The 26,477-nt window shown below is 43.6% G+C and overlaps 1 protein-coding gene across 4 annotated transcripts in view; it reads left to right on the top strand.

Moving 5' to 3' along the window:
• CACNA2D1 (calcium voltage-gated channel auxiliary subunit alpha2delta 1) overlaps positions 1-26,477 on the top strand; it is a 1,186,557-nt gene that overhangs the window by 937,567 nt on the left and 222,513 nt on the right. For all 4 annotated transcript variants that reach the window (XM_075345217.1, XM_075345220.1, XM_075345219.1 and 1 more), the window contains exon 12: positions 11,523-11,641. In XM_075345217.1, coding sequence (XP_075201332.1) covers positions 11,523-11,641 — 119 coding nt within the window. The remainder of the gene's footprint in view (positions 1-11,522; positions 11,642-26,477) is intronic.

The raw sequence follows: 26,477 nt of genomic DNA, 5'->3' as shown, positions 1-26,477 counted from the left end.
CTGGCCACCTGGGTAATTAAAAAAAAATAAAGTAAAAAGTAAGAAAATAAGAGTAAAGAAGGTATGTTATACTCACCAGACTCCGTGCGGCTGTAATGTTACTTCCATGGCTGCTCATTAACTTCATGCAAATGCACTGTTTCCAGTGCCCACGGCAATCGCGGCGTCTGTAATTGGTTGCAATCAGAAGATGCCCCCAACCTGCGTGACAGTGTGTCTGAGTGCTTGCAATCACAGACACTGTGTGTGTGTCTATAGTAGTGTAAAAATAAATAAATATAAAAAAAACTTTCCATAGGGTCCCCCATAATATGATACCCAGCACAGATAAAACATATGGCTACAGGCCACAGCTGTGTGCTTATCTTAGCTGTGTATCAAAATAAGAGGGACCTCATGCAGCCCTAGATGAGTAATGGGGAGGGTCTTTGATATCCCCCATTACTAATATGTAAGTGAGAAGAAATAAACACAAATATCCAAAAATATTTTATTTGAAATAAAATAGGAAAAAAAATACTCTCTTTAAAACCTTAAATAAATCCAAAACTCCCAGTTCCAATGTAATTCACATAAGCTCCAATGAGGCCCAGAGTGTGATCACAAAACATATTCACACGCTGTGGCTTCAGGAAGAGGCTGCAGCAGATTAAATTTGCATGAAAATTGTTATTGCTTTTTTTTTGAGCAAGAGATGCAGATTTGGTGCAGATATTTATACAACAAAAATGCTTTATGATGTGATTTTGATGCAGTTTTTTTTAGCCAGGAGATGCAGATTGGGTGCAGGAATATGGTGTAGAAATTGCAGCACCAGATCTGCATCTCTTGCCTTCAAAAACACAGTTTTCTGCCAGGAGAAGCTGGTCTGTGAGGTTACTGTGTTCAATGAGGTTACCTGATGTCCATTTACCTGGGGTCACAGGTGGGATACTATGGAAACCTTTAGCTGTGACTGCAAATAAACATCATCACTCATTGCTGCAGCTCAGTCAGTCTCTGCCTGAAGCCACAGCATGCAGACATGCTTGGTGCTTGCTCACTGTGCCTTCAGTATGTATGTAGCAGAGCTGCAATCGTTGTGGGGCCTTGGGTGGATTACATCGTAACTACGTGTTCGGGGTTAAGGAGGTGAAAGAGGGTGTTTTTTGTATTTTATTTCAAATAAAAGATTTTTTTGGTATTTGTGTTTATTTCTTTTCAATTACAGACTAGTAATGGGGGTCTCATAGACCCTCCCCATTACTAATCTAGAGTGTGGTGGCAGCTGTGAGTGTTATTATCCCTTATTGCCCTTGATTGCCACTCTACCAGTGCAATTGGGATGAGCAGGGTAAAGATCCGGGATTGTTGGATCCAATGGATGCGACAATTCTGGGCGGCTGTAGGCTGCTATTTTTAGGCTGAGGGGGCTCCAATAACCAAGGGCCTTCCCAGCTTGAGAATACCAGCTCCCGGCTTTATAGTGGCTTGGTATCAAAAGGAGGGTATCGCATTTAGTTAAATAATTTTAAAAAAGCTGCATAGGGTCTCACTTATTTTGATACACAGCCAACATAAGCACATGACTGCGGGCTGCAGCTTGTAGCCATATGCTTTATCTACTGTATGCTGAGTATCCTAATATGGGGGGACCCTATGACAAGATTTTTTATATATTTATTTATTTTTACACCAATATAGTCATGCAGAAAGCGTTTGTGATTGCAAGCAGTCAGACTTGTCATAGAGGGTGGGGGCGCCATCTGATTGCAACCAATCAGAGATGTCAGGACAGTTGTTGGGTGGGGGAAGCAGTACATTTGTATGAGATTAATGAGCGGCCACGAAAGAAGCATTACAGCAGCGCGGAGGCTAGTAAGTATAAAGTGCCTGCTCTAATCACCCTAGCCCATTCTATCACCATTTCAAAGTTTATGATTCGAGTCTCCATAAACTTATATGGGGATCGGCATCCGGCTACATATCTGGGATTATTTCCAGGCCCGAACCAGGTTATCCTGAGTAGAGTTGAGCGCAGTTCGTGGTTCTCCAGTTTGCGGTTTGAGTGATTTTGGGGGGTGTTCTAGATCGAACTAGAACTCGAGCTTTTTGCTAAAAGTTTGTTAGAACCATTCTCGAATGTAACTCGAGCTATCAGCCAAAAGCCGAACTAATTACTAGCTGGCTTTTTGCTGTAATAGTGTAATTCACTCTGTGACTCACACTATTATGAAATTTCAGCGTATAGTGTGCGGGAACAGCGCCTTCAGATCACTGCTGCTGGGATAATGGCGATCGCCATTTTTTTTTTCTTTTCTTTCTTCCCTAAGCGCGCGTGTAGGGGGGAAGGTTAGCATGTCAGCCATGCACACACAGCTAAGTGGACTGTTTGCCAGACAAGCAAGGGCATGTGTCATAGGATGTCCATGTCACATGTCCCTGCATTATAAAAACGGGTATCTGCCCGTCTGGACGCCATTACCTGCCTTCTGCGTCTGGGTGTCAGTCACCGCTGGCGCAGCTCCTGTCGCCGATCCTGCTGTGTACGCTGTACACACAGTGCTATACAGAATAGGGATTTAACTTTCTTTCAGCCCTTTTAAGGGCTAATTACAGCAGGCTCAGAGCCATAGGTGACAGTCAGGTCCGTGGAAACAGTTTTTAACAGCTACTGATAACAGCGCCTGTGTAGCTAAGCTCAGAGACTTCCTTCTTGCATTTCACCATTAGGAGGGATAGAAAGTGAGGCTTCCTTTCCTCTACACTGACCCACAACCCGGCCACTGTACCCTCCTGCCCTTTTTAGCAAAGCAATTTTAATTGCAGCGTGCTCCAAGTAAGTGCCATCCAAAGAGTGGCTGCTCTCCTCCATTATTGTGGCACTTGTGCCAAGCAAGTCCCACCACCTCTGCATTCTCCCCTCCTGCACATTTTTGCAAAGCCATTTTAATTGAAAAGAGTGCTGCCAGTTAGTGGCCTCCAAAAAGTGGCTGTTGGACTTCATTAGTGTCCCACTGGTGCCAAGCAATTTGCAGCAGCTCTGCATTGCACCCTCAAGCTCATTGTTACTAAGCCATTAGAATAGCAAACACTGAGGAAACTTAGTGGCATCCAAAAAGTGGCTGTTGGACTTCATTAGTGTCCCACTGTTGCCAAGCAATTTGCAGCACCTCTGCATTGCACCCTCAAGCTCATTGTTACTAAGCCATTATAATAGCAAACACTGAGGAAACTTAGTGGCATCCAAAAAGTGGCTGTTGGACTTAATTGGTGTCCCACTGTTGCCAAGCAATTTGCAGCACCTCTGCATTGCACCCTCAAGCTCATTGTTACTAAGCCATTATAATAGCAAACACTGAGGAAACTTAGTGGCATCCAAAAAGTGGCTGTTGGACTTAGTGTCCCACTGGTGCCAAGCTATTTCCAGCACCTCTGCATTGCACCGTCAAACTCATTTTTACTAAGCTATTAGAATAGCAAACTGTTCTGCCTGTTTAAGGGCCATAGTTGCATTGTCAGGGATAGTTATTGTTGTTTATTCTGCTGTCAATAAAGGTAGACCACCGCTGCAATCTACACCACCTCTCATTTTTTGCTACCACATTTTAAGTGCACAATCTTGTTGCAATCAAAATGAGTTGGAAAATGACAGATGCTGGTGGAAAGGGGAAGAGGCGTGTTGGAAAAGAAAAAAAAGTGTTTGTCCGTGGGGAAGGTGGCAAAGCTCCATTAACATCTGCTGAAGATAGGCCTTCTTTCAGCAAAAGTAAGATGTCAACTACTTACCGTGGACAATCAGATGTGCTCCCTTTTTTACGGACATGAACAACTGGAACAAAGGTAGATGATGGCCAAAAAAAGAAAATGCTTGAATGGATTTCAAGTGGTCCAACAAGTGCCCTCTCCGCCACCTCAACTACCGCATCCAAAAAACACCAGTTCTCTGGGTTGTCATCCCAATCACACTTGCTTTCTCCCAGCTCTCAAGTCTCCATCCGCCCTGCACAGTATGGTGGAACAGAGATGGCTGAGTCTGCAGAGCTGTTCAGTCACACTATAGCCTGGAAATCAGAGGTCTGCTCCCAAGCTACAGTGAGTACAGACCAGGAAATGGTCTGCAGTGATGCCCAGAACCTTTGTGACTCAGATTCAGGCCGTGAGGACCAAGTTTTTGAGCATAATGTTGACCATTATTCACAAACTGTAACACCTGTTGTTATAGACAATGAGGAACATACTGATGACGATGAGATGCAGATACCAGATTGGGATGGCAACTTAAATATTCGGTCAGGGCATGAAGAGGCTTGGTCTGAGGGTGAGGGGCGTGCAAACACAACAATTGATGAGAAAGTTCTAGATCCCATCTACTGTCAACCCACAGTCAGGCACTCGAGGAGGTCAACAGAGGCGGTGGAGGAGGATGCAACTGACGACGTAGTTACCTTGCGTCTTCCTAGACAGAGGAGGAGTACTGGTAGCACATCTACAACTGCATCCTCAGCCACCACTCTGCCTCTGAGCAGTAGTTGGGGTGGCTCAGCAGGTTGCATGCCCTCTAAGCCTTACCTAGCCTAGTCCTTTTTTAACCTTGCAAAGGATCGCCCAAATCATGTGATCTGTAAAATTTGTCGGGAATCTGTTAGTAGAGGCAAAAACCTCAGCAGTTTGACAACTTCTTCCATGAATCGTCACATGACTAAATATCATATTTCCCAGTGGGAAGCTCACCGTGCTGCAATGCGGCCTAGCGGAGCGGACCATCCACTACCTGCCCCTTCCAGTGCATCCACGTACTCTTCGTCTTTTAGGACTGTGGGGACAGCTGTCACACCTGGTTTTCCACGCACAACTTCCACCACTGTAACCGCAACAGGCAGTTTGCTTGGTAGGTCGTCAGTTGATTTGGAAGGGGAAACAAGTGCGTGTGTACAGCTCTCTCAGCCATCGATAGCACCAACATTGGATGAAGGCTACATCATGTCTACGCCTGCACTTTCCTCACAAACCTACATTTTTCCAGGGACACCCTACTCACCACCGTCTACACACAGCCGCCAGATCTCTGTCCCTCAGATGTGGACAAATAAAAGGCCATTTCCTGCGACCCATGACAAAGCTAAGAGGTTGACTCTATCCCTCTGTAAGCTCTTGGCTACCAAAATGCTGCCTTTCCGCCTGGTGGACACACAGGATTTTAGAGACCTTATGTCTGTCGCTGTGCCCCAGTACCAGATGCCCAGTCGCCACTACTTCTCTAAGAAAGGTGTGCCTGCGCTACACCAGCATGTCGCACACATCACCGCTTCCTTGAGAAAGTCTGTGTGTGAACGGGTGCATTTCACCACCGATACTTGGACCAGTAAGCATGGACAGGGACATTACATGTCGCTGACTGGGCACTGGGTAACTATGGTGATAGCTGGTGAAGGGTCTGCTGCACAAGCCTTGCCATCCCCACGACTTGGGCGTCAATCCTCTGTCTGTCCAAGTTCTTCCACTGCTTCTGCCTCCTCAACCTCGTCTGGTCCTCCACCTCCGCCCCAAGCCTGCCTGGTCAGGCCACCAGCGTTGTAACTGCACACAAGGAATCATGCACCCCTCATTACTATGCTGGCAGCAGAGCGCAATGGCATCAGGCGGTCTTTATCTTGAAATGTCTTGGAAATAGGAGTCAAACAGCGGCTGAGTTGTGGGCAGCTCTGGAGACTGAGTTTGGTAAATGGTTGTCTCCACTCAACCTGCAGCCTGGTAAGGCCGTGTGCGACAATGCTGCAAACCTGGGTGCGGCCCTTCGCCTGGGCAAGGTGACACACGTGCCTTGTATGGATCACGTGTTGAACCTTGTTGTCCAGTAATTTTTAACACACTATCCCAGCCAAGATGGCCTTCTGAACAGGGCACGAAAACTGTCTGCTCACTTCCGCCATTCAACCGCCGCAGCTGAGCGACTTGCATCGCTCCAGAAGTCTTTCGGCCTGCCAGTTCATCGCCTGAAATGCGATGTGCCGACACGCTGGAATTCAACTCTCCACATGTTACAGCGACTGTGGCAGGACCGCCGAGCCCTGGTGCAATACGTCATGACGTATAGCCTGGGCCAACGAGATGCAGAGGTGGGGCAGATCACCCTGATGGAGTGGTCTCAGATCAAGGACCTATGCACCCTTCTGCACAGTTTCGACATGGCGACGAATATGTTTAGCGCTGATAATGCCATTATCAGCATGACAATTCCAGTCATTTACATGCTGGAGCACACGCTAAACACTATTTGGAGTCAGGGGGTGGGACAACAGGAAGGGGAGGAACTACAGGAGGATTCATATGCGCAAGAGACAACAAACAACATCACCAAGTTCCAGACGTTCATCATCACCAAGGCGGCAAGCTTGGGACCATGGGGGCCAGGGATCAACAAGGGCGCATGGTAGCAGGCGAATTGTTGAGGAAGGTGCAGGGAGAACATGAGGAAATGGAGGACGAACTGTTCATGGACATGGAAGACTCAGCGGATCAGGGAGACCTTGGTCAAATTTCAGTTGAAAGAGGTTGGGGGGAGATGTCAGAGGAAGAAAGAACGGTTAGCACATCTATGCCACAAACACAGCGTGGACTTGGTCCGCATGGCTGCGCCAGACACATGAGCACCTTCTTGCTGCACTACCTCCAACATGAACCTCGTATTGTCAAAATTAGAAGTGATGATGACTACTGGATTGCCACACTATTAGATCCCCGGTACAAGTCCAAATTTTGTGACATAATTCCAGCCATAGAAAGGGACGCACGTGTGCAGCAGTATCAGCAGAAGCTGTTACTCAATCTTAACTCAGCTTTTCCACCAAACACCCGTGGTGATCGGAGGGAATCTCCCAGTTGTAACTTGACAAACATGGGACGGTCTCATCATCTTCAACAGTCTACCCGTACCAGCAGCACTGTATCTGGTGCTGGTAACAGCAATTTTACTAAATCGTTTCATCATTTTTTTAGACCATCCTTTGCAAGGCCACCAGAGACAACAAGTCTGACACATAGTCAACGGCTGGAGAGGATGATACAGGAGTATCTCCAAATGAACATCGATGCCATGACTTTGCAAATGGAGCCTTGCTCATTTTGGGCTTCAAATCTTGAAAAATGGCCAGAGCTCTCCAGTTACGCCTTGGAGATCTTGTCGTGTCCAGCTGCCAGCGTTGTCTCTGAACGTGTTGTCAGTGCTGCTGGGTGTGTGCTGACAGATAATCGCACGCGTCTGTCCAGTGACAATGTGGACAGACTAACGTTCATCAAAATTAACAAGTCATGGATCCACAAGGAATTTACTACCCCTGTATCATCCTGGGGAGAGTAAATGCTTGTGGATTTGGAATATGCTTGAAGCAAATCAAAACATCCTGTTTGCAACTAGGGCACAAGTGCTGCCACTGAAGTGGTGTCTGTGTGGCCCAATTTTTGGAAAAAAAGGGAGACTCTGCTTGGAGTAACCCTTGCTGTGTTTTTTAAAAGGAGCCAAGATGAACAAGTCATGGTTCAGCAAAGACTTTGCTTCCTACCCCGGGGTCATCCTGGGGACAGTTAAGGATGGCGTATTTTTGAATGTGCTTGATGCAAATCTACCTGTGAAGTGTACAACTGGGGCACAAGTGCTGCCACTGAAGGGGTGGGTGTCTGTGTGGCCCAATTTTTGGAAAAAAGGGAGACTCCGCTTGGAGTAACCCTTGCTTGCAGTGTTTCTAAAAATGATCCAAGATGAACAGATTTGGCATCAGCAAAGACTTTGCTACCTACCCCGGTGTCCTCCTGGGGATGGTTAAGGATGGCGTATTTTTGAATGTGCTTGATGCAAATCTAGCTGTGAAGTGTACAACTGGGGCACAAGTGCTGCCACTGAACGGGTGGGTGTCTGTGTGGCCCAATTTTTGGAAAAAAGGGAGACTCCGCTTTTAGTCATCTTGCGGTGTTTTACATGATTTTAGAAGGGCATGCCATGCCTATATCTGTGTCTCCTCCTCTTTTTCCTCGTCCAGCTGTTTAGTTTTCGCATGAGTATTTGTCCTTGTCACTTTCCTGTGTGTTTGTGTTGTGTTGTGAGTTGTTTGTCACCTTTTGGACACCTTTGAGGGTGTTTTCTAGGTGTTTTTATGTGTTTGTGATTGCCTCCCATTGTTTCCTATAGGTTCGAGGGGTTGGCCGAACCGGTTCGCCGAACCGAACTAAAACCAGACCTCGGTTCGCTCATCTCTAATCCTGAGTGGAAACACTCAAATTTGGCTAAAACAATTTTTACTTGAAAAATAATAATTTAGAATAATTTGAGGTTTGCAGTCTTTAAAATGGAGTGACTTCTGGGGGTTTCCAATATATCGGCCTCCTAAAGTAACTTAAAAACTTAACAGGTCTATAAAAATTAAGATCTGTACATTTGTGTGGAAAAAATGAAACATTGCTGCTAAATTTTAACATTTCTAATATCCTAATAATTTAAAAAGACATTTGAAAAATTTTGCTGACTTAACCCCTTCACATAAATTGGTCATGTCGCGGTAATCACCGCCGGTTACTGTGGTGAGCCAGCTGTGATCCTCGCATAAGTTTGCTTATTTGAACAGAAGATATATGGGGCTAACAGGCATGGGTGAATCCACGATCCGCCTGCACCTGCTTGCCACTGAAATTGCATTGTCAAAATGTGACAGCGCAATTTTAATGGTGCATAGTGGATCATGCCATTCCTCGCTGCCATTGGAGGTCCATGACATGATCACATGGAGCCAATGGTTTTCATCATAGTTTGTGGTCTTGTATTGACCCCTGACATGACCATGATTTATTTCGTGTGAGAACCGACAGAGCAGCGGATCTCACAGGAACACTACATTTCTGCTGATCAGAGCTGTGCAGCTCTGATAAACAGAAATGAAGAAGTTATCAGACAGTGGATCCATAAAGTCCCCTAGGGGGACTAGTAAAATACATAAAAATGTGAAAAAAAAGTTTTAAAAAATAAAACCCCTAAAAGTTCAAATCACTCCCCATTCGCCCCATGAAAATAAAACAGTTAAAAAAATAAATATACACAAATATACAAAAAGTTGGTATCCCCATGTTCATAAATGCCTGATCTATCAAAATTTAAATTCATTAATCTGATTGGTGCACGGCATTGTGAGACAAAAATTACAAACGGCAAAATTATGTTTTTTGGTAGACGCACATTTTTTTCTACAATGCAATAACAGGCATCTGCACAACATTGGTATAAAAAAACCCATCAGCTCAAGATGCAAAAAATAAGCTGTCACTGAGCCCCAGATAACAAAAAATAAGAACTCTACGGGTCTCATAAAATGTAAAAGTACACATGTATGATATCTGAAAACTCATACCGACCTGAGGCATCATACTGACATGTTAGTTTTACTATATAGTGTACACGGTGAATAAAATATCCTAAACACTATCATGCAATTGCACTTTTTTTTAAATTTCACAGTGCTTGAAATTGTTTTCCCATTTACCAGTACACTATATGGTAAAACTAAGGGTTTCATTAAAAAGTATAATTTGTCCCACAAAAATTAAGCCCTTATATGGCAAGATTGATGGAAAAATAAAAAAATTATAGCTCTTAAGCCTGCTTTCAACGTTGCAATTTCGTATACGATATCATATGCGATTTGCAATGCCCCCATCATATGTGCGGCACGTTCAATTTGTTGATCGTGCCGCACAAACGATTAACCCCCATCACACGTACTTACTCGTCCATACGACCTCGATGTGGGCGGCGAACATCCACTTCCTGGAGTGGGAGGGACGTTCGGCATCACATCGACGTCACGCGGCAGCCGGCCAATAGAAGTGGAGGGGCGGAGATGAGTGGGATGTAAACATCCTGCCCACCTCTTTCCTTCCACATTGCAGGCTGGAGCCGCGTGAGGCAGGTAAGGTCTGTTCAATGTTCCCGGGGTGTCACACACTGTGATGTGTGCTGCCTCGGGAACATTGAACAACCCGACGTGCAAATCGTCAGGATTCAACGACGTGTATGCGATGAACGTTTTAACGTTCAATCGCAATCGCACGTACCTGTCACACACTACAATGTACCTTACGATGCCGGTTGTGCGTCACTTACGACGTGACCCCGCCGACACATCGTAAGATATATTGTAGCGTGTAAAGCGGGCTTTAGAAGAATAAAAATTAAAGTAGATGTATAAAAAACGTTTGTTTTTAACTATTTTGTGTGGTGTGACTACTTGGTTGAAGGATATAAGCATTTAAAATTTGAAAATTGTGAATTTTTCTAAAATCATCAAGTTTCAGATTTTTTTTGAAAAAAAACTACAATTCACAGCCTATATAAACTACAATATGTAATGAAAAACAAATCTCAGAATTACTGGGATATGTCGAGTGTCAGAGTGGGGTGGCAGGGCTCACCAATGACTTGACTCTGGGAGCCTACTGATCATCTACATTCAAATACCTTCACAAATCTATACTTCAATATAATATACAAGGTAGTTTGTAAAATGAATGATGAGATGCTTCCTTTCTCTCTACATGAGGAATAAAAGTTATTGTGCTAACTACTGATTATGCTGAGGAGGTAAGTGACATACTACTGCAAAGGGGCCCACCAGAGGATTGTCCTGCTCTTCTGTGGGCCAGTCTAAGCCTGGATATGTTGATGCATTCCAGAGTTCCCACATATAGTGACACATGTCAGATTTGAAAATTATGGCTCTATCACTAAGGGGTTAATAAACCTTTTCCCTTCAGTTCATCATCTCATTGTGACACATGTGATTACCTCCTATTGTAACACATTTTGATTGGATTAGTCTTATAAGGATGCCGGTACACCCACAAAATTTGGCTACGAGAAGAATGATTTCCAAATCTATGTGATCTACTCACCTAGTTGTTTTATAAATTATATAAGTTGGTCTATAAATTGGGCCTATTAGTAATGACAACCCCGTTTGTACCCATTGAATAACTGAAAGAAGCATGAGCTGATACTCGAACATTACCAATGTTCTAGACATCTGACCATTTATCTTGACTGGTTACATTTGTCATCGATTCATACACAATGGAAAATTTTGCGCAGTGGTCTTCAAGTCGATTTCAAATATATTTTCAGTGCCGTACATATAAGTATATAACAACTAGCTGTAATGGTGTAAGCATCCTTTACCTATTTTAATATTTTTATCTCATTACAAAGACTTGGACTACCATAATACATAAACATTTCTAGGAATAACATCTTTGGGATCAGTTGCAGTCCTATTAGTTTTGTGGTGTCACAACTATTTATTAACCAGTACGACATGTCTATTATTTCTTATTCATTTGGGTGATATTGCTTGGTATATTAATATGTGATTGGACATAGGTTGCATGGAGGTTTATTCACCTGCTTTTTTGCAGAATGAATTCACTATTTCTGTTACATGAGAAGTGTCTAAAATATGTAAATGAGAGGCTTTTTAATTAAATATCAATGATTTTCTTTTCAGACGAATGTATCCAGAGCCAACTGTAATAAGATCATCATGCTGTTCACTGATGGGGGAGAAGATAAGGCAACGGAAACATTTAAGCTGTATAATAAGAATAAAACCGTAAGTATTTTTCTATTACAACATGTAAGGAAATGTTTTTGTTTTTTTTTATTGTTACACATGCCTCTATTGGGGTGACATACAAGTAATCCAAATTGACAAGCAATCACTATTACCTAAGTTTTAGGCCGTTTTTCAGGTAATTGAAAATCGCTGCTCAAAAATAAACATTGGGACAGATTTACCAAAGGTGTCTAATTTTTTGACAGTGCAAGCTTAGAAAATATAGTCTCATGTTGTTTGATAAAGCAGGTGCATCTTTAGACTGTTTAGTGTAAACTTTCAGCTATCAGTTGACTTACTGTATTTTCCGGATTGTAAGACGCACTTTTTTCCCTCAAACCTGCGGGTAAAATGGGGGTTCGTCTTACAAAACGGATGCGGCTTACTGGGGCAGCGGTGGTGGAGCGGGGTCATAGGAGACAGGGTCACAGGACATTCTTGGGGGTGTCATGGCACCATTGATCTGCGGGCAGGCGGGTGCCATTGATCTGCGGGCGAGTGGGCTGCTAGGGTGTCACAGGACGAGGTGTCTTGGTGACAGGTGCACTGAGCAGACTGCCGGCTCCATTAAATCGCCCACAGTTGACCCAATGAACTTCAAGAAAATGGCCGCAGAGTCCAATCTGTGCACGTGCCGCCCTCGCTTCCATTTTCTTGCAGTCCAAATAGTCAACTGTGGGCGATTCAATGGAGCCTGCAGTCAGCTCATTGCACCTGCTGCCGAGACGCCCTGTCCTGTGACACCCCCATAGCTCGCCCACAGATCAATAGTGTCCATCGCGACACCCTCGAGTGCGTCCAGTGACCCTGCCTCCTATGACCCCACTCCACCACTGTCGCCCGTCACCGTAAACCATATCCAGGGGATTCAATGGCGCCTGCCACTACACCCCCGAGCCCACAGTTTTGCCGAACCTCCTGAGCTGCAACACTCCCTCCTCTGAGCCCGCAGCATCGCCCTGCCTCCTGTGACCTTCCTGAGCTGCACCACCACTGCCGCTCCCCCTGGTGAGCATTAGGATTAAGACGCACTAGGATTATAAGACATACTCTCATTTTAACATTAAAAATTATTTTTTCCTATTTCCTAACTTTTGGGGTGCGTCTTATAATCCAGTGCATCTTATAAAACGAAAAATACATTTGTCCCAGACATTTGTGATAATGTTTTGTTACAGTATTTTTTAGCATCTATCATTGCAAGTTAGTTCACACAACTTCCCTTGAATAAATACCTCCTTGCTAGATGAACCACAATAATGTATTGCAATGCACATAAGTCAGTTCATAGTATTCTGCATCTGCAGGAAATACCCAGCAAAATCACAGTGGTCTTACCCAGCAAAATTGCAGAGTTGTTAAATTAATTTTTTTTGTAAGGGGCCCTTTGATAAGACATCCTCTTTTACTAATATTCAATATTTTGCTTAAAAAAAGCTGCAACAAATGTCAGCTTTGAAAACTCAACATACCAAATCTGTTCCTGCTGAGTGATTAAGGATGTACCCAGTAGGGACTACCTAGCCATATGTTCAAGTAATGTACTAGAGTTACTAAATGCATTACTAAATGCAGTCAATCCTTTTTACTGTCAAGAGAGATTCTGTAAATTTGGATGTTTTTACTCCACATATCGCCTAAATGTATTCTTCTATTATGTGAATGTGTCAGTTCTGTATAGTAACTTTTTTGGTTCTAAAGTACATCAATACATTAATAGAAGCGTCAAGATATTTAAATTCAATCAGTGATAATGCTTACAGATCCACTTGGAATAGAGTGAATATAGACTTTTTTATATTTCTAGTTCTGCCTGATTTTGGAAACTTGAAGTGTAGCTTAACCGCTTCACACCTGGACGATTTACCATTTTTCATTTTTTTCTCCCCTTCTTCCAAGAGCCATAACTTTTTTATATTGCCATGTGAGGGCTTATTTTTTGTGGAATGAGTTGTACTTTTGAATAACACAATTCATTCTGCCAAATATTGTACTGGAAAACTGGAAAAAAAATCCCAAGTGCTGTGAAATTGCAAAAAAAAGTGCAATTCCACAATTGCTTTTTGGGTTTTTTATTTACAATGTTCACTATGTGGTAAAACTGTCCAGCTGATATGATTTCCCAGGTCAGTATGAGTTTGTAAATACCAAACATGTACTTTTATCTAAGATAAGATAAGACAGAAAGTCGGGCACTGCAGCGCAGGGCTGTCTTGTGGAGCAGTACTCACAGTTAAACAGCGATCAGCTGTCCCAGGACTTAGCTGTTCCAAGGCTTGTACTGCCGTAACAGTTGGTGCTCTGCAAGCAACGTGGTCAAGATTCCAGTGTCTAAAATCCAGTGTAAGAAAAGAAGCGGCAGCTCACTCGGGAGATGGCAGGAAAATCTTTATTCTGCTATAGCAGACATAAGCACAGGAACAAGTCAAAGCTTGTCAAAGCGCTATCCACAGCGCGAAACGGCTGTTGTCCGTCTCCCGTCCCTGCACTCTCCTCTCTCCCCCCAACTGTTCCCATGCTTATGTCTGCTATAGCAGAATAAAGATTTTCCTGCTATCTCCCAAGCGAGCTGCCGCTTCTTTTCTTACACTGGATTTTGTACTTTTATCTAAGCGGTGAAAAACAAATTCAGAAATCTGTCAAAAATAGAATAGCGCTTTTGTCTCCAGCTCTCTAAGACCAGCAGCATTTTCATTTTTTGGGATATGGGGATCAATAATTATTATTTTCTGTGCCTTGGGCTGAGGTTTTTAACTATACCATTTTTGGGTGAATATGACTACACCCTTTATTAATCAGATTAATTGATTTTACATTTTGATAGATCGGACATTTCTGAACATGGCGATACTAAATATGTGTATTTTTATATTTGTTCAATGGGGCAAAAGGGGGATGTTTTGAACTTTTAGTTTTTTTACCTTTTTAACATTTTTTTTAATTTTGTTAGTCCCCTTTGGTACAATCGCTTCTGCTGTTCAGAGTAATACTTCAGCATCACTTTGAACATCAGAAATGCTTATGATCTGTGAATGCTGATACTCTTCTACAGGGGTGCATCAGCAAATGGCAGCACTCCCAGGCTGTAACAAAACAAAGTTAGTACACCGCAATTTTTATTATGCATAGAAAATATGAACATTCTTCCCTTTATGGGAGGCAATATGATTTCAACGTTTCATATTTTCTATGCATACCAAAAATTGTGGTGTACTAACTTTGTTTTGTTCCAGCTCGGGAGTGCTTCCATTTGCTGAGGGGGAATGTAGCACCCCTGTGGCTTCAGTCACCACAGAGTATTGCATCTGTCTTGATGTGTAATGCTTATCCCGGGTAAGAGGCGGTTAGCCGCTGGTGCTTGGAGCCTACACAATACACTTACATCAACACTCAGTCAGCCAGCTAGCACTTACATTACTCAGGAAGCCAGACTGGGAAATTCTCAGGCAGAATAAGTCATCAAAAAGGTGGGGGCTGTCTGGGAAAGGAGTGAACACACTTTGTTTCTCTTTAGAAGGGGTTTGACCTGAGAATAGTTTGGACTCAGGAGAGAGAACTGCTTAAAGTAGAGAAGAGCAAGGCCTCTGGAGGGATGCTATAGCTCTGCTGTAGCTATGCCGGGCAGACTGAGAAAGAAGCAGGAGACAACCGAGTGGAGCTGTGAGACAGAGGAGCAACTCGGTAGGTGGAGGGTGAGCCCCCAACAGCCCCTTCTGGACTGGTGTCAGTCAGGGTGCAGAGCCCTCGGTTAGGGGAACTTTCATGGACTCTAACAAAACTGCAGGGAAAGGGGATTTTACTTCCCATTGCCCACCACCAAAAGTCTAGGGGCACAGCAGCAGATAGAGACAGGAGCCACGTCCACGGTCGGGTCCATAACAAGTTTCGTGCTGCTTGCGTATGGGACGGCAACTACAGCCAAGGACACTGGCGTTCCCAAGTAGCTTCATGCCACCGTGATCCACACTACAAGGTGCAAGGAGGAAGGTCTCACATGCTTCACAACACTGGTGGTGACCTCTGCTTCATCCAGGATCGCCTGGGGCCCATCACGGTGATGACCGGTGTTCTGAGGGCGCAGCATACAAATTGTGAGTAAAACACCTGGAACCGCAGCCCCTGTGTGAGACTCTGATTTGCCGGAGCCGCTGCCCCAAGCTTCGGTGCCAACGGCCCTTTTCCCATTACCACGGTTCTCCCCATGGCTTGCTCCAGATGTGGGGAGCTGGACTATCTGGGCTGCGGTACCATCAGCCCCAGAGTAGAGCGATATCTCACAGTGGTGGCTAATCCCTGGCCACGCAGCACGGGTGGCGCTGCAAAGCAAACCCCCCATCACCCCCTTTTTGACTCTCTCTTTGCCTGTCGATGACGGGGCCACGGAGCGTGGTCAGGCCATTCACAGCAACCCCACAAAACCACTGCCTCATTGACAAGTTATGCCCTGCAGGTCCCCTGGGGTGCTACAGGTGTGACAGGCAAATGTGATTTTTGTTTTGGCGACATCATACTTTGTAGGATGGACAGTAGGGGCCATTATACAGTGTGTAGGGGTGGAACTATGTGGGCATCATGCTGTGTGTGGGGGAAACTATGAGGGCATCATACTTTGTGTGGGGGGATCAACCTGTATATAGTAAACTGTGGGAGCATCATACTTTGTGTGGGGGGACTGTAGGGGCAACATTCTGTTTCTAGAAAAAAAACTATGGAGTCCTCATCTTGTGTAAGATGACTGTAAGAGCATCATACTTTGTGAGGGAACTGTACAGGCTATTATTCTGAGTGTGGGGGTAGGGCTGTAGGTGGAATCCTACTGTGTATAAAGGGACTGTGGGGGAATCATAGTGTGTCAGGAGACTGTAGGGGCATCATAATTTGGATTGTAGGAGCATCTGTGTGTGGGAAACAATGGAAGGATCATACTGTGCATGTATAGACACTATGAGGCATAAAACTATGTCATGGGGGATGGGGGGGTATCATAATGTGTGGGGGGGGATACGGGGCATCATATTGTGTTGGGGTGGTACTGGGAGCATGATGCTGTGTTTGGTGGACAGTGGGGGTATCATATTGTATGGTGAAGGCATCCTACTGTGGGTAGCAAACTACTGTGTATGAGGGAATTTTGGGGGCATCATACTGTGTTATGTGATTGTGGGGGCATCATAATGTGTATGGGTGGACTGTTGGGTCAGTATACTGGGCTGAGCATCTTTCCGTGTATAGAGCCATTGTGAATGAATCATATTATGTGTGAGTGTATCATGGGGCATCAGACTAAGGCTATGTGCCCATGCTGTGGAAAATGCGCAGAATTTGCCGCAGATTTTTCAAAGATCTGCAGCACAGCTACTCCCCAGCCATTTCTATGGCATTTGGGAACTGCTGTGCCTACGCTGCGGATTTTTCCGCAGCGGAAATAATGCGGATTTCCCTGCGGAAAAATCAGCAGCATGTCAATTATTCCTGCGGATTTCTCCGCAGGGTCCCATATACTTACCTGCCTCATCGGAGTCACTTTCTCCGTCCGGTGTACAGGAGCGCGGTGAATCCAGGTACAGGAAGGAAGAGGTGGGTGGGGCCTGAACGAGCTCCGGTCATGTGACAGCTGGAGCTAGTTCAGGCCCGCCCACCTTCTCCTGCAGACGCTGACAGAGTGACACGGCCGCCGGAAAGCGAGGTGCTGCATGATGGAGGTAAGTATGAACACCCGATCACTGCAGCACTTGTTCTGCATTGAGGATGCAGTGCCGAAGCCATGGTAATGTATCCTCAATGCATAATTCCCGCACCATATCCGCAGGACATTCCGCAGCATGGAAACAGATAGACGTTGTGGTGCGGTTTCCTGGGAGCTCCTGCGGATATATCCGCAGGACACTGTCCCCGTGGGCACATAGCCTAAATCTGTGGGGGATTTAGGGGCATCGTACTGTAACGGGAATAGTATTATAAGGGCATCATACTGTGTGTGTGGAAATGAACTATTAGGACTTTATACTGATTGAGGTGGGATGTGGAGGCTTCATAGTGTGTGTTTCGGGGGGCATCATACTGTGTATCAGAAAGTACTTTGGGATATCATACTGTGTGTAAAGTGACATGAAAACATGAAAACTGCAAATTGCATTGTACTGTTTTGGAATGCAAATGTTCCTCTTTACAAGCAAATTTCTCTGGGGGCGCTAATGAAAGACTGGGGTTAGGGAAGTGGTTTAGCATAAATAGAAATTGATATGTGTGTACATGCACTAAAAGGGAATCTGTCACCAGGTTTTTGCTACCACACCTGAGAGCAGCAAAATGTAGAGACAATGACCCCGATTCCAGTTTTGCATCACTTATTGGGCTGCTTGCTGTCATATTTGATAATATCACTGTTTTCTTTCCTGCAGATCTAGCGGCTATTTGAATGTGGGGGCTTTATAATCCTGCCTACCCTAATGATTTACAGATTTCTGCTTATATACAATGTACACAGAAAATTGCCATTCACTGGTGGCTGTGGGGTTACACAAACCTCATAAATATGCTGGACTACCTGGCAGCAAGCCAAGTAGTCCTAAAATGATAATCTTCTGGTGATTAATCCCTGATTTTATCAAACTACACAAAGCAGCCCAGTAAGTGACACATCGCTGGAATCAGGATATCCATCTTTACATTATACTGCTCTCAGATTAGGTGACAAAAACCTGATGACAGAGTCTCTTTAATGTGGGTCTTTTAGACTACCCGACGTTTTGAAACTGACCCACAATCTTTCAGGCCTTTATGTAGGTATTCCAGAAATGTGCTTATTGTTTTATGCAATAGCACATTATTCCACAAAATCAACTATATAGAGCATCTAATGAACAGGCACTAGTCTGGTGAAGATTAGTCCATTTTGTCACTAAGGGTGGCTTTACACGCTGCGACATCGCTAGCCGATGCTAGCGATGGCGAGCGTGATAGCACCTGCCCCTATCATTATGCCGATATGTGAAGATCGCTGCCGTAGTGAACATTATCGCTTCGGCAGCGTCACACGTACTTACCTGCTCGGCGACGTCGCTGTGACCGGCGAACCTCCTCCTTTCTAAGGGGGCGGTTCGCTCTGCGTCACAGCGACGTCACTAAGCGGCCACCCAATCAAAGCGGAGGGGCGGAGATGAGCGGGACGAACATCCCGCCCACCTTCTTCCTTCCTCATTGCTGGCGTGTGGCAGGTAAAGAGAGGTTCCTCGTTCCTGTGGCATCACACGTAGCGATGTGTGCTGCCGCAGGGACGAGGATCAACTTCGCCCAAGCGACAGCAGCGATAATTGGGAGAGGACCCTCATGTCAACGAGGAACGATTTTGGATGTTTTTGCAACGATCCAAAATCGCTCCTAGGAGTCACACAACGAGATCGCTACAGCGACCGGATGTGCGTCACAAAAACCGTGACCCCAACGAGATCGCTGTAGCGACCTTGTAGCGTGTAAACCCGCTTAAGACTTGTCCAGGTTTAGTAGCTGCAGTCTTACCCCTTGGATGTGGTTGTCCATTTCTTGACAGATTGTGCTCCTCACAGCATCCATACTTCCCGAATTTCAAAGACAGAAAAGAGGGACTTGGCATATTAAGGGGTACACGTCAATATCCAACTCTTTGGCAAGTTTAAAGATATGACAAGGGAATTACCAAGGCCAGGTATCCATCCACAGACAGCTGTTTCGGAGTATTGCCCCTCATCCGTTGTTGAGACTCTTAACAGAGGCTCCACGGACCTTTTTTGATTTGCATATTTCCCACGGGGCAATGCACCTAGGATTTCACTGTCTTGAGCACCTTTTTTGGCTGCTGGCAGTGTTTTCTCTGGCTGGTCTCCTCGAGATCAGTGATTGTTTTGTCTTGTTGGTCTACTAGGCATTGCTCCCACCTGGTTTGGAATCCTACTCCATGCTGTTGAGGAGCAATACCTCAAAACAGCTGTCTGTAGATAGATACCTGGCCTTGTTAATTCCCTTGTCATATCTTTAAACTTGTCAAAGAGTTGGATATTGACTAAAAGGGCCACTTAATATGGTGGTTATGGTGGTTTTCTAAAAAGAGCCACTCCTTGGCCAAGTTCTTCCCGGAGGGATATCTGGCTAGTTTCTGTGTTGAGACTCCTAACAGAGGCTCCACAGACTTTTTTTTGATTTGCATATTTCCCAGAGGGCCATGCACCTAGGAATTCACTGTCTTGAGCGTCCTTGTTGGCTGCTGGCAGTGTTTTCTCTGGCTGGTCTCCCCGAGATCAGTGATTGTTTTGTCAAAATAGAAAGTTTATCAGAAGTCGTAAAACCCCATTTTCCTATTAATCCACCATTTCTTGATTGAAATTGATGAGTAACCAATTTACTATTAGATTCAATTTACAGTATATGTTTTCCTTTTATATGGACATAACACTCCAATGTGACTTATAATAAATTGTAATTTATAGAATTCTTGGATTACACTTGTCCTCATGTAATATATCTTCTAAATCCTTCACAATTCCTTTAAAGGCTAAATGAGCTCCAGTTGCCACAAGGTGTCAGTAGTAAGACATTAAAAATGCGATGTGTGGATCATTTCAGTATGCAATCTATGGCTGCATTCATACTTTTGTGTGAATGTTGGTGCACTGCCCAATTTTTATCAGACAGCACACTGACCGAGTTATAAACTATTCTGATAATTGGAATAGAATAGGAGATGCTCTAAATTTCACAAATCTCATTATCAGAGCTGTCATTTTCACAGATATGTGAGACTTTGATTCCAAGTCATGTCCGTTAAAAAATGGGGCATTGCTCAGACCTTTCTCAGTGATGTGTGAATGCATTGGTAAAGGTAGGATATATTAGTCTGAACTGTTCATCTTGTCCAGAGATCAGACTTTTTCTGCATACAATCTCTGTATGTATTCCGATGTATACAAATCCAGTTAGGCAGTTATGATGCTCTTTTAAAACAGCATTTCCCACATATTATATTGGGCTATTTTCCTGCATCTCACCTACTTTACAAAGTGCGCAAAGACCAAAGGAAAATTGCTGACACTTTTACTAAACCCAGTTACAAGAAAAAAATAGGATCAAACAAAAAATATTCAGATTATCATAGCCATGTCTTGCAGTGCTCAGCTTGATACTTGCAATAGATCATGATAACCTTTTGTGAATAATCTCCAAAGGATAGCCAACGTTGGTATAATCTGGTGAGATTGAACTGATCTATAAAAGTCTCGTCCACCCTTTTTATACATCTCAATCTGACAAATTCCCCATAGGATAGACATTCCTTAATATGATACGGGTGATAACTGTTAAATGTAGTAATCGATAGTAATACATTTAAATAATGTGTGCGGGATATCTAGTATAAAAGAAGAGGAAGTACTAGTAATGATGTATGAGCCAGAAGCATGTACTCACATAAAACAGCAACATGCTCCTTTCACTGATGGCTCTGTCTACATTCCTGCAACGGAAACAAAGTACATTTTACTGAAATTGATGATGGTGAGTAGCCCTTACCTTGTTCTTTGCTGAATTTTCATGCTATTAAATTTTAAATTAAATTAATTATTTTATATTAAACTAAGTATTTGTATGAGATGTGCAGATAGCGGACCCATCATAACATGTGTAGCCCCATCCATGCAAATATTGCAACATGCATACCATTTTATACATGATGATCCTGTAAAAGTCCAACTCGGACTAACATCGTGAGAAGTTATGTCTAGAAAGAACATTAAGTAACAAATGAAATGGACTCTTTGCCTCCTAAAATGGAAGTTAAGTTGTCCCTTAACTTTTTAAAGGGGTTGTTCCACAAACAAAGAACATTTTAATCAATAGATCTTTTAATAATAATATTTTCCACAATTGGATGTGTTTAAAAAAAAAATGGTTCCTATGCTGAGACAATCTTATCTATGTGCCCCTGCTACAGCGTGGGAAATAGGTATTTGATCCCTTGCTGGTTTTGTAAGTTTGCCCACTGACAAATTTATGAACAGTCTATAGTTTTAAAGGTAAGTTAATTTTAACAGTGAGAGATAGAATATCCAAAACAAAATCCAGAAAATCACATTGTATAAATTATAAAAAAAATTGCATTTTCCAGAGGGAAATAAGTATTTGCTTCCTCTTGGAAATAAGACTTAATACTTTGTGGCAAAACCCATGTTGGCAAGCACACCAGTCACTTTTTTTGTAGTTGATGATGATGTTTGCATGTCAGGAGGAATTTTGGCCCACTCCTCTTTGCAGATCATCTCTAAATCATTAAGATTTTGAGACTGTTGCTTGGCAACTCGGAGTTTCCTATGGGATTAAGGTCTGGAGACTGGCTACGCCACTCCATGACCTTAATATGCTTCTTTTTGAGCCACTCCTTTGTTGCTGTATGTTTTGGGTCATTATCGTGCTGGAAGACTCAGCCACAACCCATTTTTAATGTCCTGGTGTAAGGAAAGAGGTTGTCACTGAGGATCTTACGGTACATGGCTTCATCCTTTATCCCATTGATGCGGTGAAGTAGTCCTGTTCCCTTAGCAGAGAAACACCCCCAAAACATAATGTTTCCACCTCCTTGCTTGACAGTGGAGTGTTCTTTGGGTCATTGGCAGCATTTTTCTTCCTCCAAACACGGCGAGTTGAGTTAATGCCAAAAACCTCAGTTTTTGTCTCATCTGACCACAGCACCTTCTCCCAATCACTCTCTGAATCATCCAGGTGTTCATTGGCAAAATTCAGATGAGCCTGCACATGTGCATTCTTGAGCAGTGGGACTTTGTTGACGTTGCATGATTTTAATCAATTATGGCGTAATGTGTTACCAATGTTTTTCTTGGTGACAGTGGTCCCAGCTATCTTGAGATCATTAACAAATTCCCCCTGTATAGTTTTAGGCTGATCTATCACCTTCGACATGATCCTGGATACCCCACAAGGTGAGATTTTGCATGGAACCCCAGATCTATTTTGATTCATGCACTTCTTAATAAATCAAGACAGTCTGACTTCAAAATGCCCCATCAAAAAAACGATATGAAATTTGCCGGTCTTGATGAATCCAACCCCTAGTGTTCCACTCTGCTAGATGGTACTGTGCAGTTGTGAATATATAATTGGTGCAACCTTTGTGGCCGCACAAGTGCCCAAGAGGTAAGGGGGCCCATTACGAACTCCAAATCAGGTGGTATTGTGCATTGAGATGAGCTATTGGACTGTACGTGAGCCCATATATTGTTCTTGCGTCGACTTTTGCTTCAGTCACCAGACACCACAGCGTCACCACTGTGGGCAGCGCTGGGGACAAGGGAGCAGTCAGTGGCTCTGCTGGGTGCAGGCTTTGCTCATCTATTAGGCTGGGTTTCACTAGGACCTGCAGTACCACTGGTTGACTGTGGTGGTGTGTGCCTTCCGGCTGGAGTAGATACCTTTCAGCTGGGGTCAATGGGAAGGCACCACACCCCTCTTATGCTTTCTCCATTCTGCTGGCAGGTGCCAGATGTAGTCCTGTAATTCCCTGCTAGACTCTGGTTCCTTGCTGTTTGTTTGTATTCCTGTATATTGACCTTAGCTTGACTACCTGACTACTCTTCTGCCTGCCGTTCTTGTACTTCACTGCTAGCTCTGGTTTTGACCCTTAGCTTGTTATCTGACCACTCTCCCTCTGACGATTTTTGTCCCTGTTATACCTTCTGGATTTGACCCTTTCTGGTTACTGTTCTTTTCAAGACCGCAGTCTTCCATGGGCAGCGATCACCTGGGCCCTGTCGTAATTACAAATCCCTATATAGGTATTAAAGGGTTGCGAGGTCCGGGTTCCTTCTTTGTGGATGGTTGCCTCTATTCTCCTGTTTCACCGATCCTGAGTCCGTGGCTACAGGCAGGCGTCACAAATCCCCTATCTTTTTTGTTTTTCTGGAGGCCAATGCAATCAATAAATGGGAGAGTTCTGCACATGATGCTCAGTTCAGAGTTGATCTAAAGCTCTCATTCTTCAAGATATCTGGGCTAGCAACCATGTTGTCCCTCTTTATTGCTCCCCTTAGTTTCACCACTTATTAAACTTCAGTATTGTGCAGACCAGGAGGTTAATAATTGAGTATTATGTTGGACTTCTAAATATTTGTATTCTAAATAAGTAATTGAATATCTAGGAATGAAAATTTCCTGTTTATGGATTAGTGTGCAGTTACACAGGTTGTTAAGCTGGTGCCCAGCTATGCAGTTCCATATGGGTACAATTCCATTTTCTTACAGATTTATAGGCTTCAAATAAACCTAAGATTAAAGGTAATCTGTCAGCAAATGTTGATATGTATTCTAAAGACAGCAGGAGAAAGTGACTGAAACAGAGATTTCAGCAATGTGTCATTTATTAAATCTAAGGTTTAATCACCAGGACATTATCTTTGCTGGGACTAGCTGCCTCCTGCCAAGTCATCCAACCACACCACCTCCTCTGGTGAACAGCTTACTGTCAATAGACAGTTTACAGATAGCTGTAGTGTGTGCTTGGGCAGCTTTCTGAGCTCAGCTACAACTAAGGGCTGGCTCACATGAGTGTATCTATTGGACTAGTGCAATGCAAGAAAATCTCACACTACACTTGAGGAGATAGAGCAGATCTGCAATTTTTTTTTTCTCATGCCGATTTAGCATGAAAAAACAATCAGAGCAATCTGTGAGTACCTCCATAAAGTGGATCATGCTCACTCATACAAGTCTGTGGATGCATGTGAAACATTAGACTGCAATGATGACATCCAAGTATATTGTGATATACACATATAGTGGAGATGATGGAGAGATTAATGTCTCCTCCTCACCTGTGATCCAACTCTCGCATGTAGGAGAATCCGATCACAGTACATTGACACTCAGCTCACACTCGCAGCAGAGCCTGAGCCGAGTGTCATTAACATATCGCATCTGATGCTCTTGCATTGTATACTATATGCTCATGTGACCCTGTCCTAAGAATTCTGATAGTGTCAGAATGACTGCATCCAGTAATCTAAGTGATACATCGCTGAATTCAGAGTCTCTTTGCCTACATCATGCTGCTCTCAGATGAGGTAGCAAAATCATGTTGAAGGATTCCCTTTAAAGGTACGTGTGCACGTTGATTATTTAATTGTAGAATTTTCTTTATCATTCTTGCATGTCTTAGCAGGAAAAAGGCTGTATCAAAACGTGTGTTTTTTCTATATTTTTTGATACGTTTTCAAGTTGAAGTCAATGCATGAAAAAACATTGCAAAAACATTGAAAGAATTGACATACTGGAGATATAAATCTGCACTATATCTGCAAGGAGAAAAACTCAATGTGTGCAGGACACTTCAGGGTTGTCATTGACTTTACTGGCATCAGGATTTGCTTGCAGTTTTGTGAGAAATGTGCAGTCATTAAAAAAATGATAAGTAGTTTAGAGAAGCAAACCAAATAGGTATTTATAAGAGAATCAGACTTTCAAAACTCAAAAAGGGAAAAGTCTTGAAGGATTGGATTACATGGTTAAAAATACCTGAAACTTATTGAAACGGCATAGATTATACCTAATTCAAATCATACTACAAAATGTTATACCTGCAGGATTAATTTGAGATATAATGTATCAGATCAGAACATCTTCATGAGAAATAACAGGACTTCAAACATCCTTTCCCTAAACACACTTTCCCCATTCATTTTCTAATTACCCCTTCACTTATCCCTCCTCCTCCCCTTTTTTTTCTGTCCTACTGTATGTCACAATTATTCCTAAGCACCAATAACAGTTCAATATATTGTTAAATTGTATTACAAATTTGTAATATTGTTTCATTGCTGTTATTAAGGAAAATACCAATGGTACATACCTTTATGTATACTGTACTTTTAACTTATAAATAAAGAATATACATAAAAAAATAAAAAAAATGATAAAATTGCAATGTGTGCACACAGCCTAAAGGGCACTTTACACGCTGTGATATCACCATCGATATTGCTAGCGGGCGTACCCGCCCCCGTCGGTTGTGCGTCACGGGCAAATCGCTGCCCGTAACGCACAACATCACTAACACCCGTCACACATAATTACCTGCCTAGCGACGTTGCTGTGACCGGGGAACCGCCTCCTTTCTAAGGGGGTGGTTCGTTTGGCGACCCAGCGACATCACTAAGCGGCCACCCAATAGAAGCGGAGGGGCGGAGATGAGCGGGCCGAACATCCCGCCCACCTTCTTCCTTCCTCATTGTGGGCGGCCGCAGGTACGGTGATGTTCCTTGTTCCTGCGGTGTCACACGTAGCGATGTGTGCTGCCGCAGGAGCGACAAACAACCTGCGTCCTGCAACAGCAACGATATTTGGGAAATGGACGACGTGTCAACGATCAACGATAAGGTAAGTAATTTTGATTTTTAACAGTCGTTCGTCCTTTTCACACATAACACCGTCGCTAACGAGGCCGGATGTGCGTCACGAATTCCGTGACCCCAATGACATCTTGTTAGCAATGTCGTTTCGTGTAAAGCGGCTTTAAGGGTATATGCACACATTGCATTTTTATTGCATTTTTTAATGCAGTTTTTTCACAGAACTGAATACATATCCTGATGCCAGCAAAGTCAGTGAGAATCCTGAAGTTCTGTGCCATGTTGCTTTTTTTTTCTTTGCAGATTTGGTGCAGAAATAAATCTGCAGTATGTCAATTCTTTCAGCGTTGAAAACATAAAAAACTAGGCCAAAGTGCACATTTTTTTTCTGTCATGAGATGCTGATTTGATGCAGAAATTTCTGCACCCAAATACCCAGCGTGCGCACATAGCCTGATGGTCC

Source organism: Anomaloglossus baeobatrachus, chromosome 4 (assembly GCF_048569485.1).
Source record: "Anomaloglossus baeobatrachus isolate aAnoBae1 chromosome 4, aAnoBae1.hap1, whole genome shotgun sequence".
Classification (NCBI taxonomy): Eukaryota; Metazoa; Chordata; class Amphibia; order Anura; family Aromobatidae; genus Anomaloglossus; species Anomaloglossus baeobatrachus.
The sequence above is the reverse complement of the archived record's forward strand: the minus strand, read 5'-3'. Positions and strand labels throughout refer to the sequence as shown.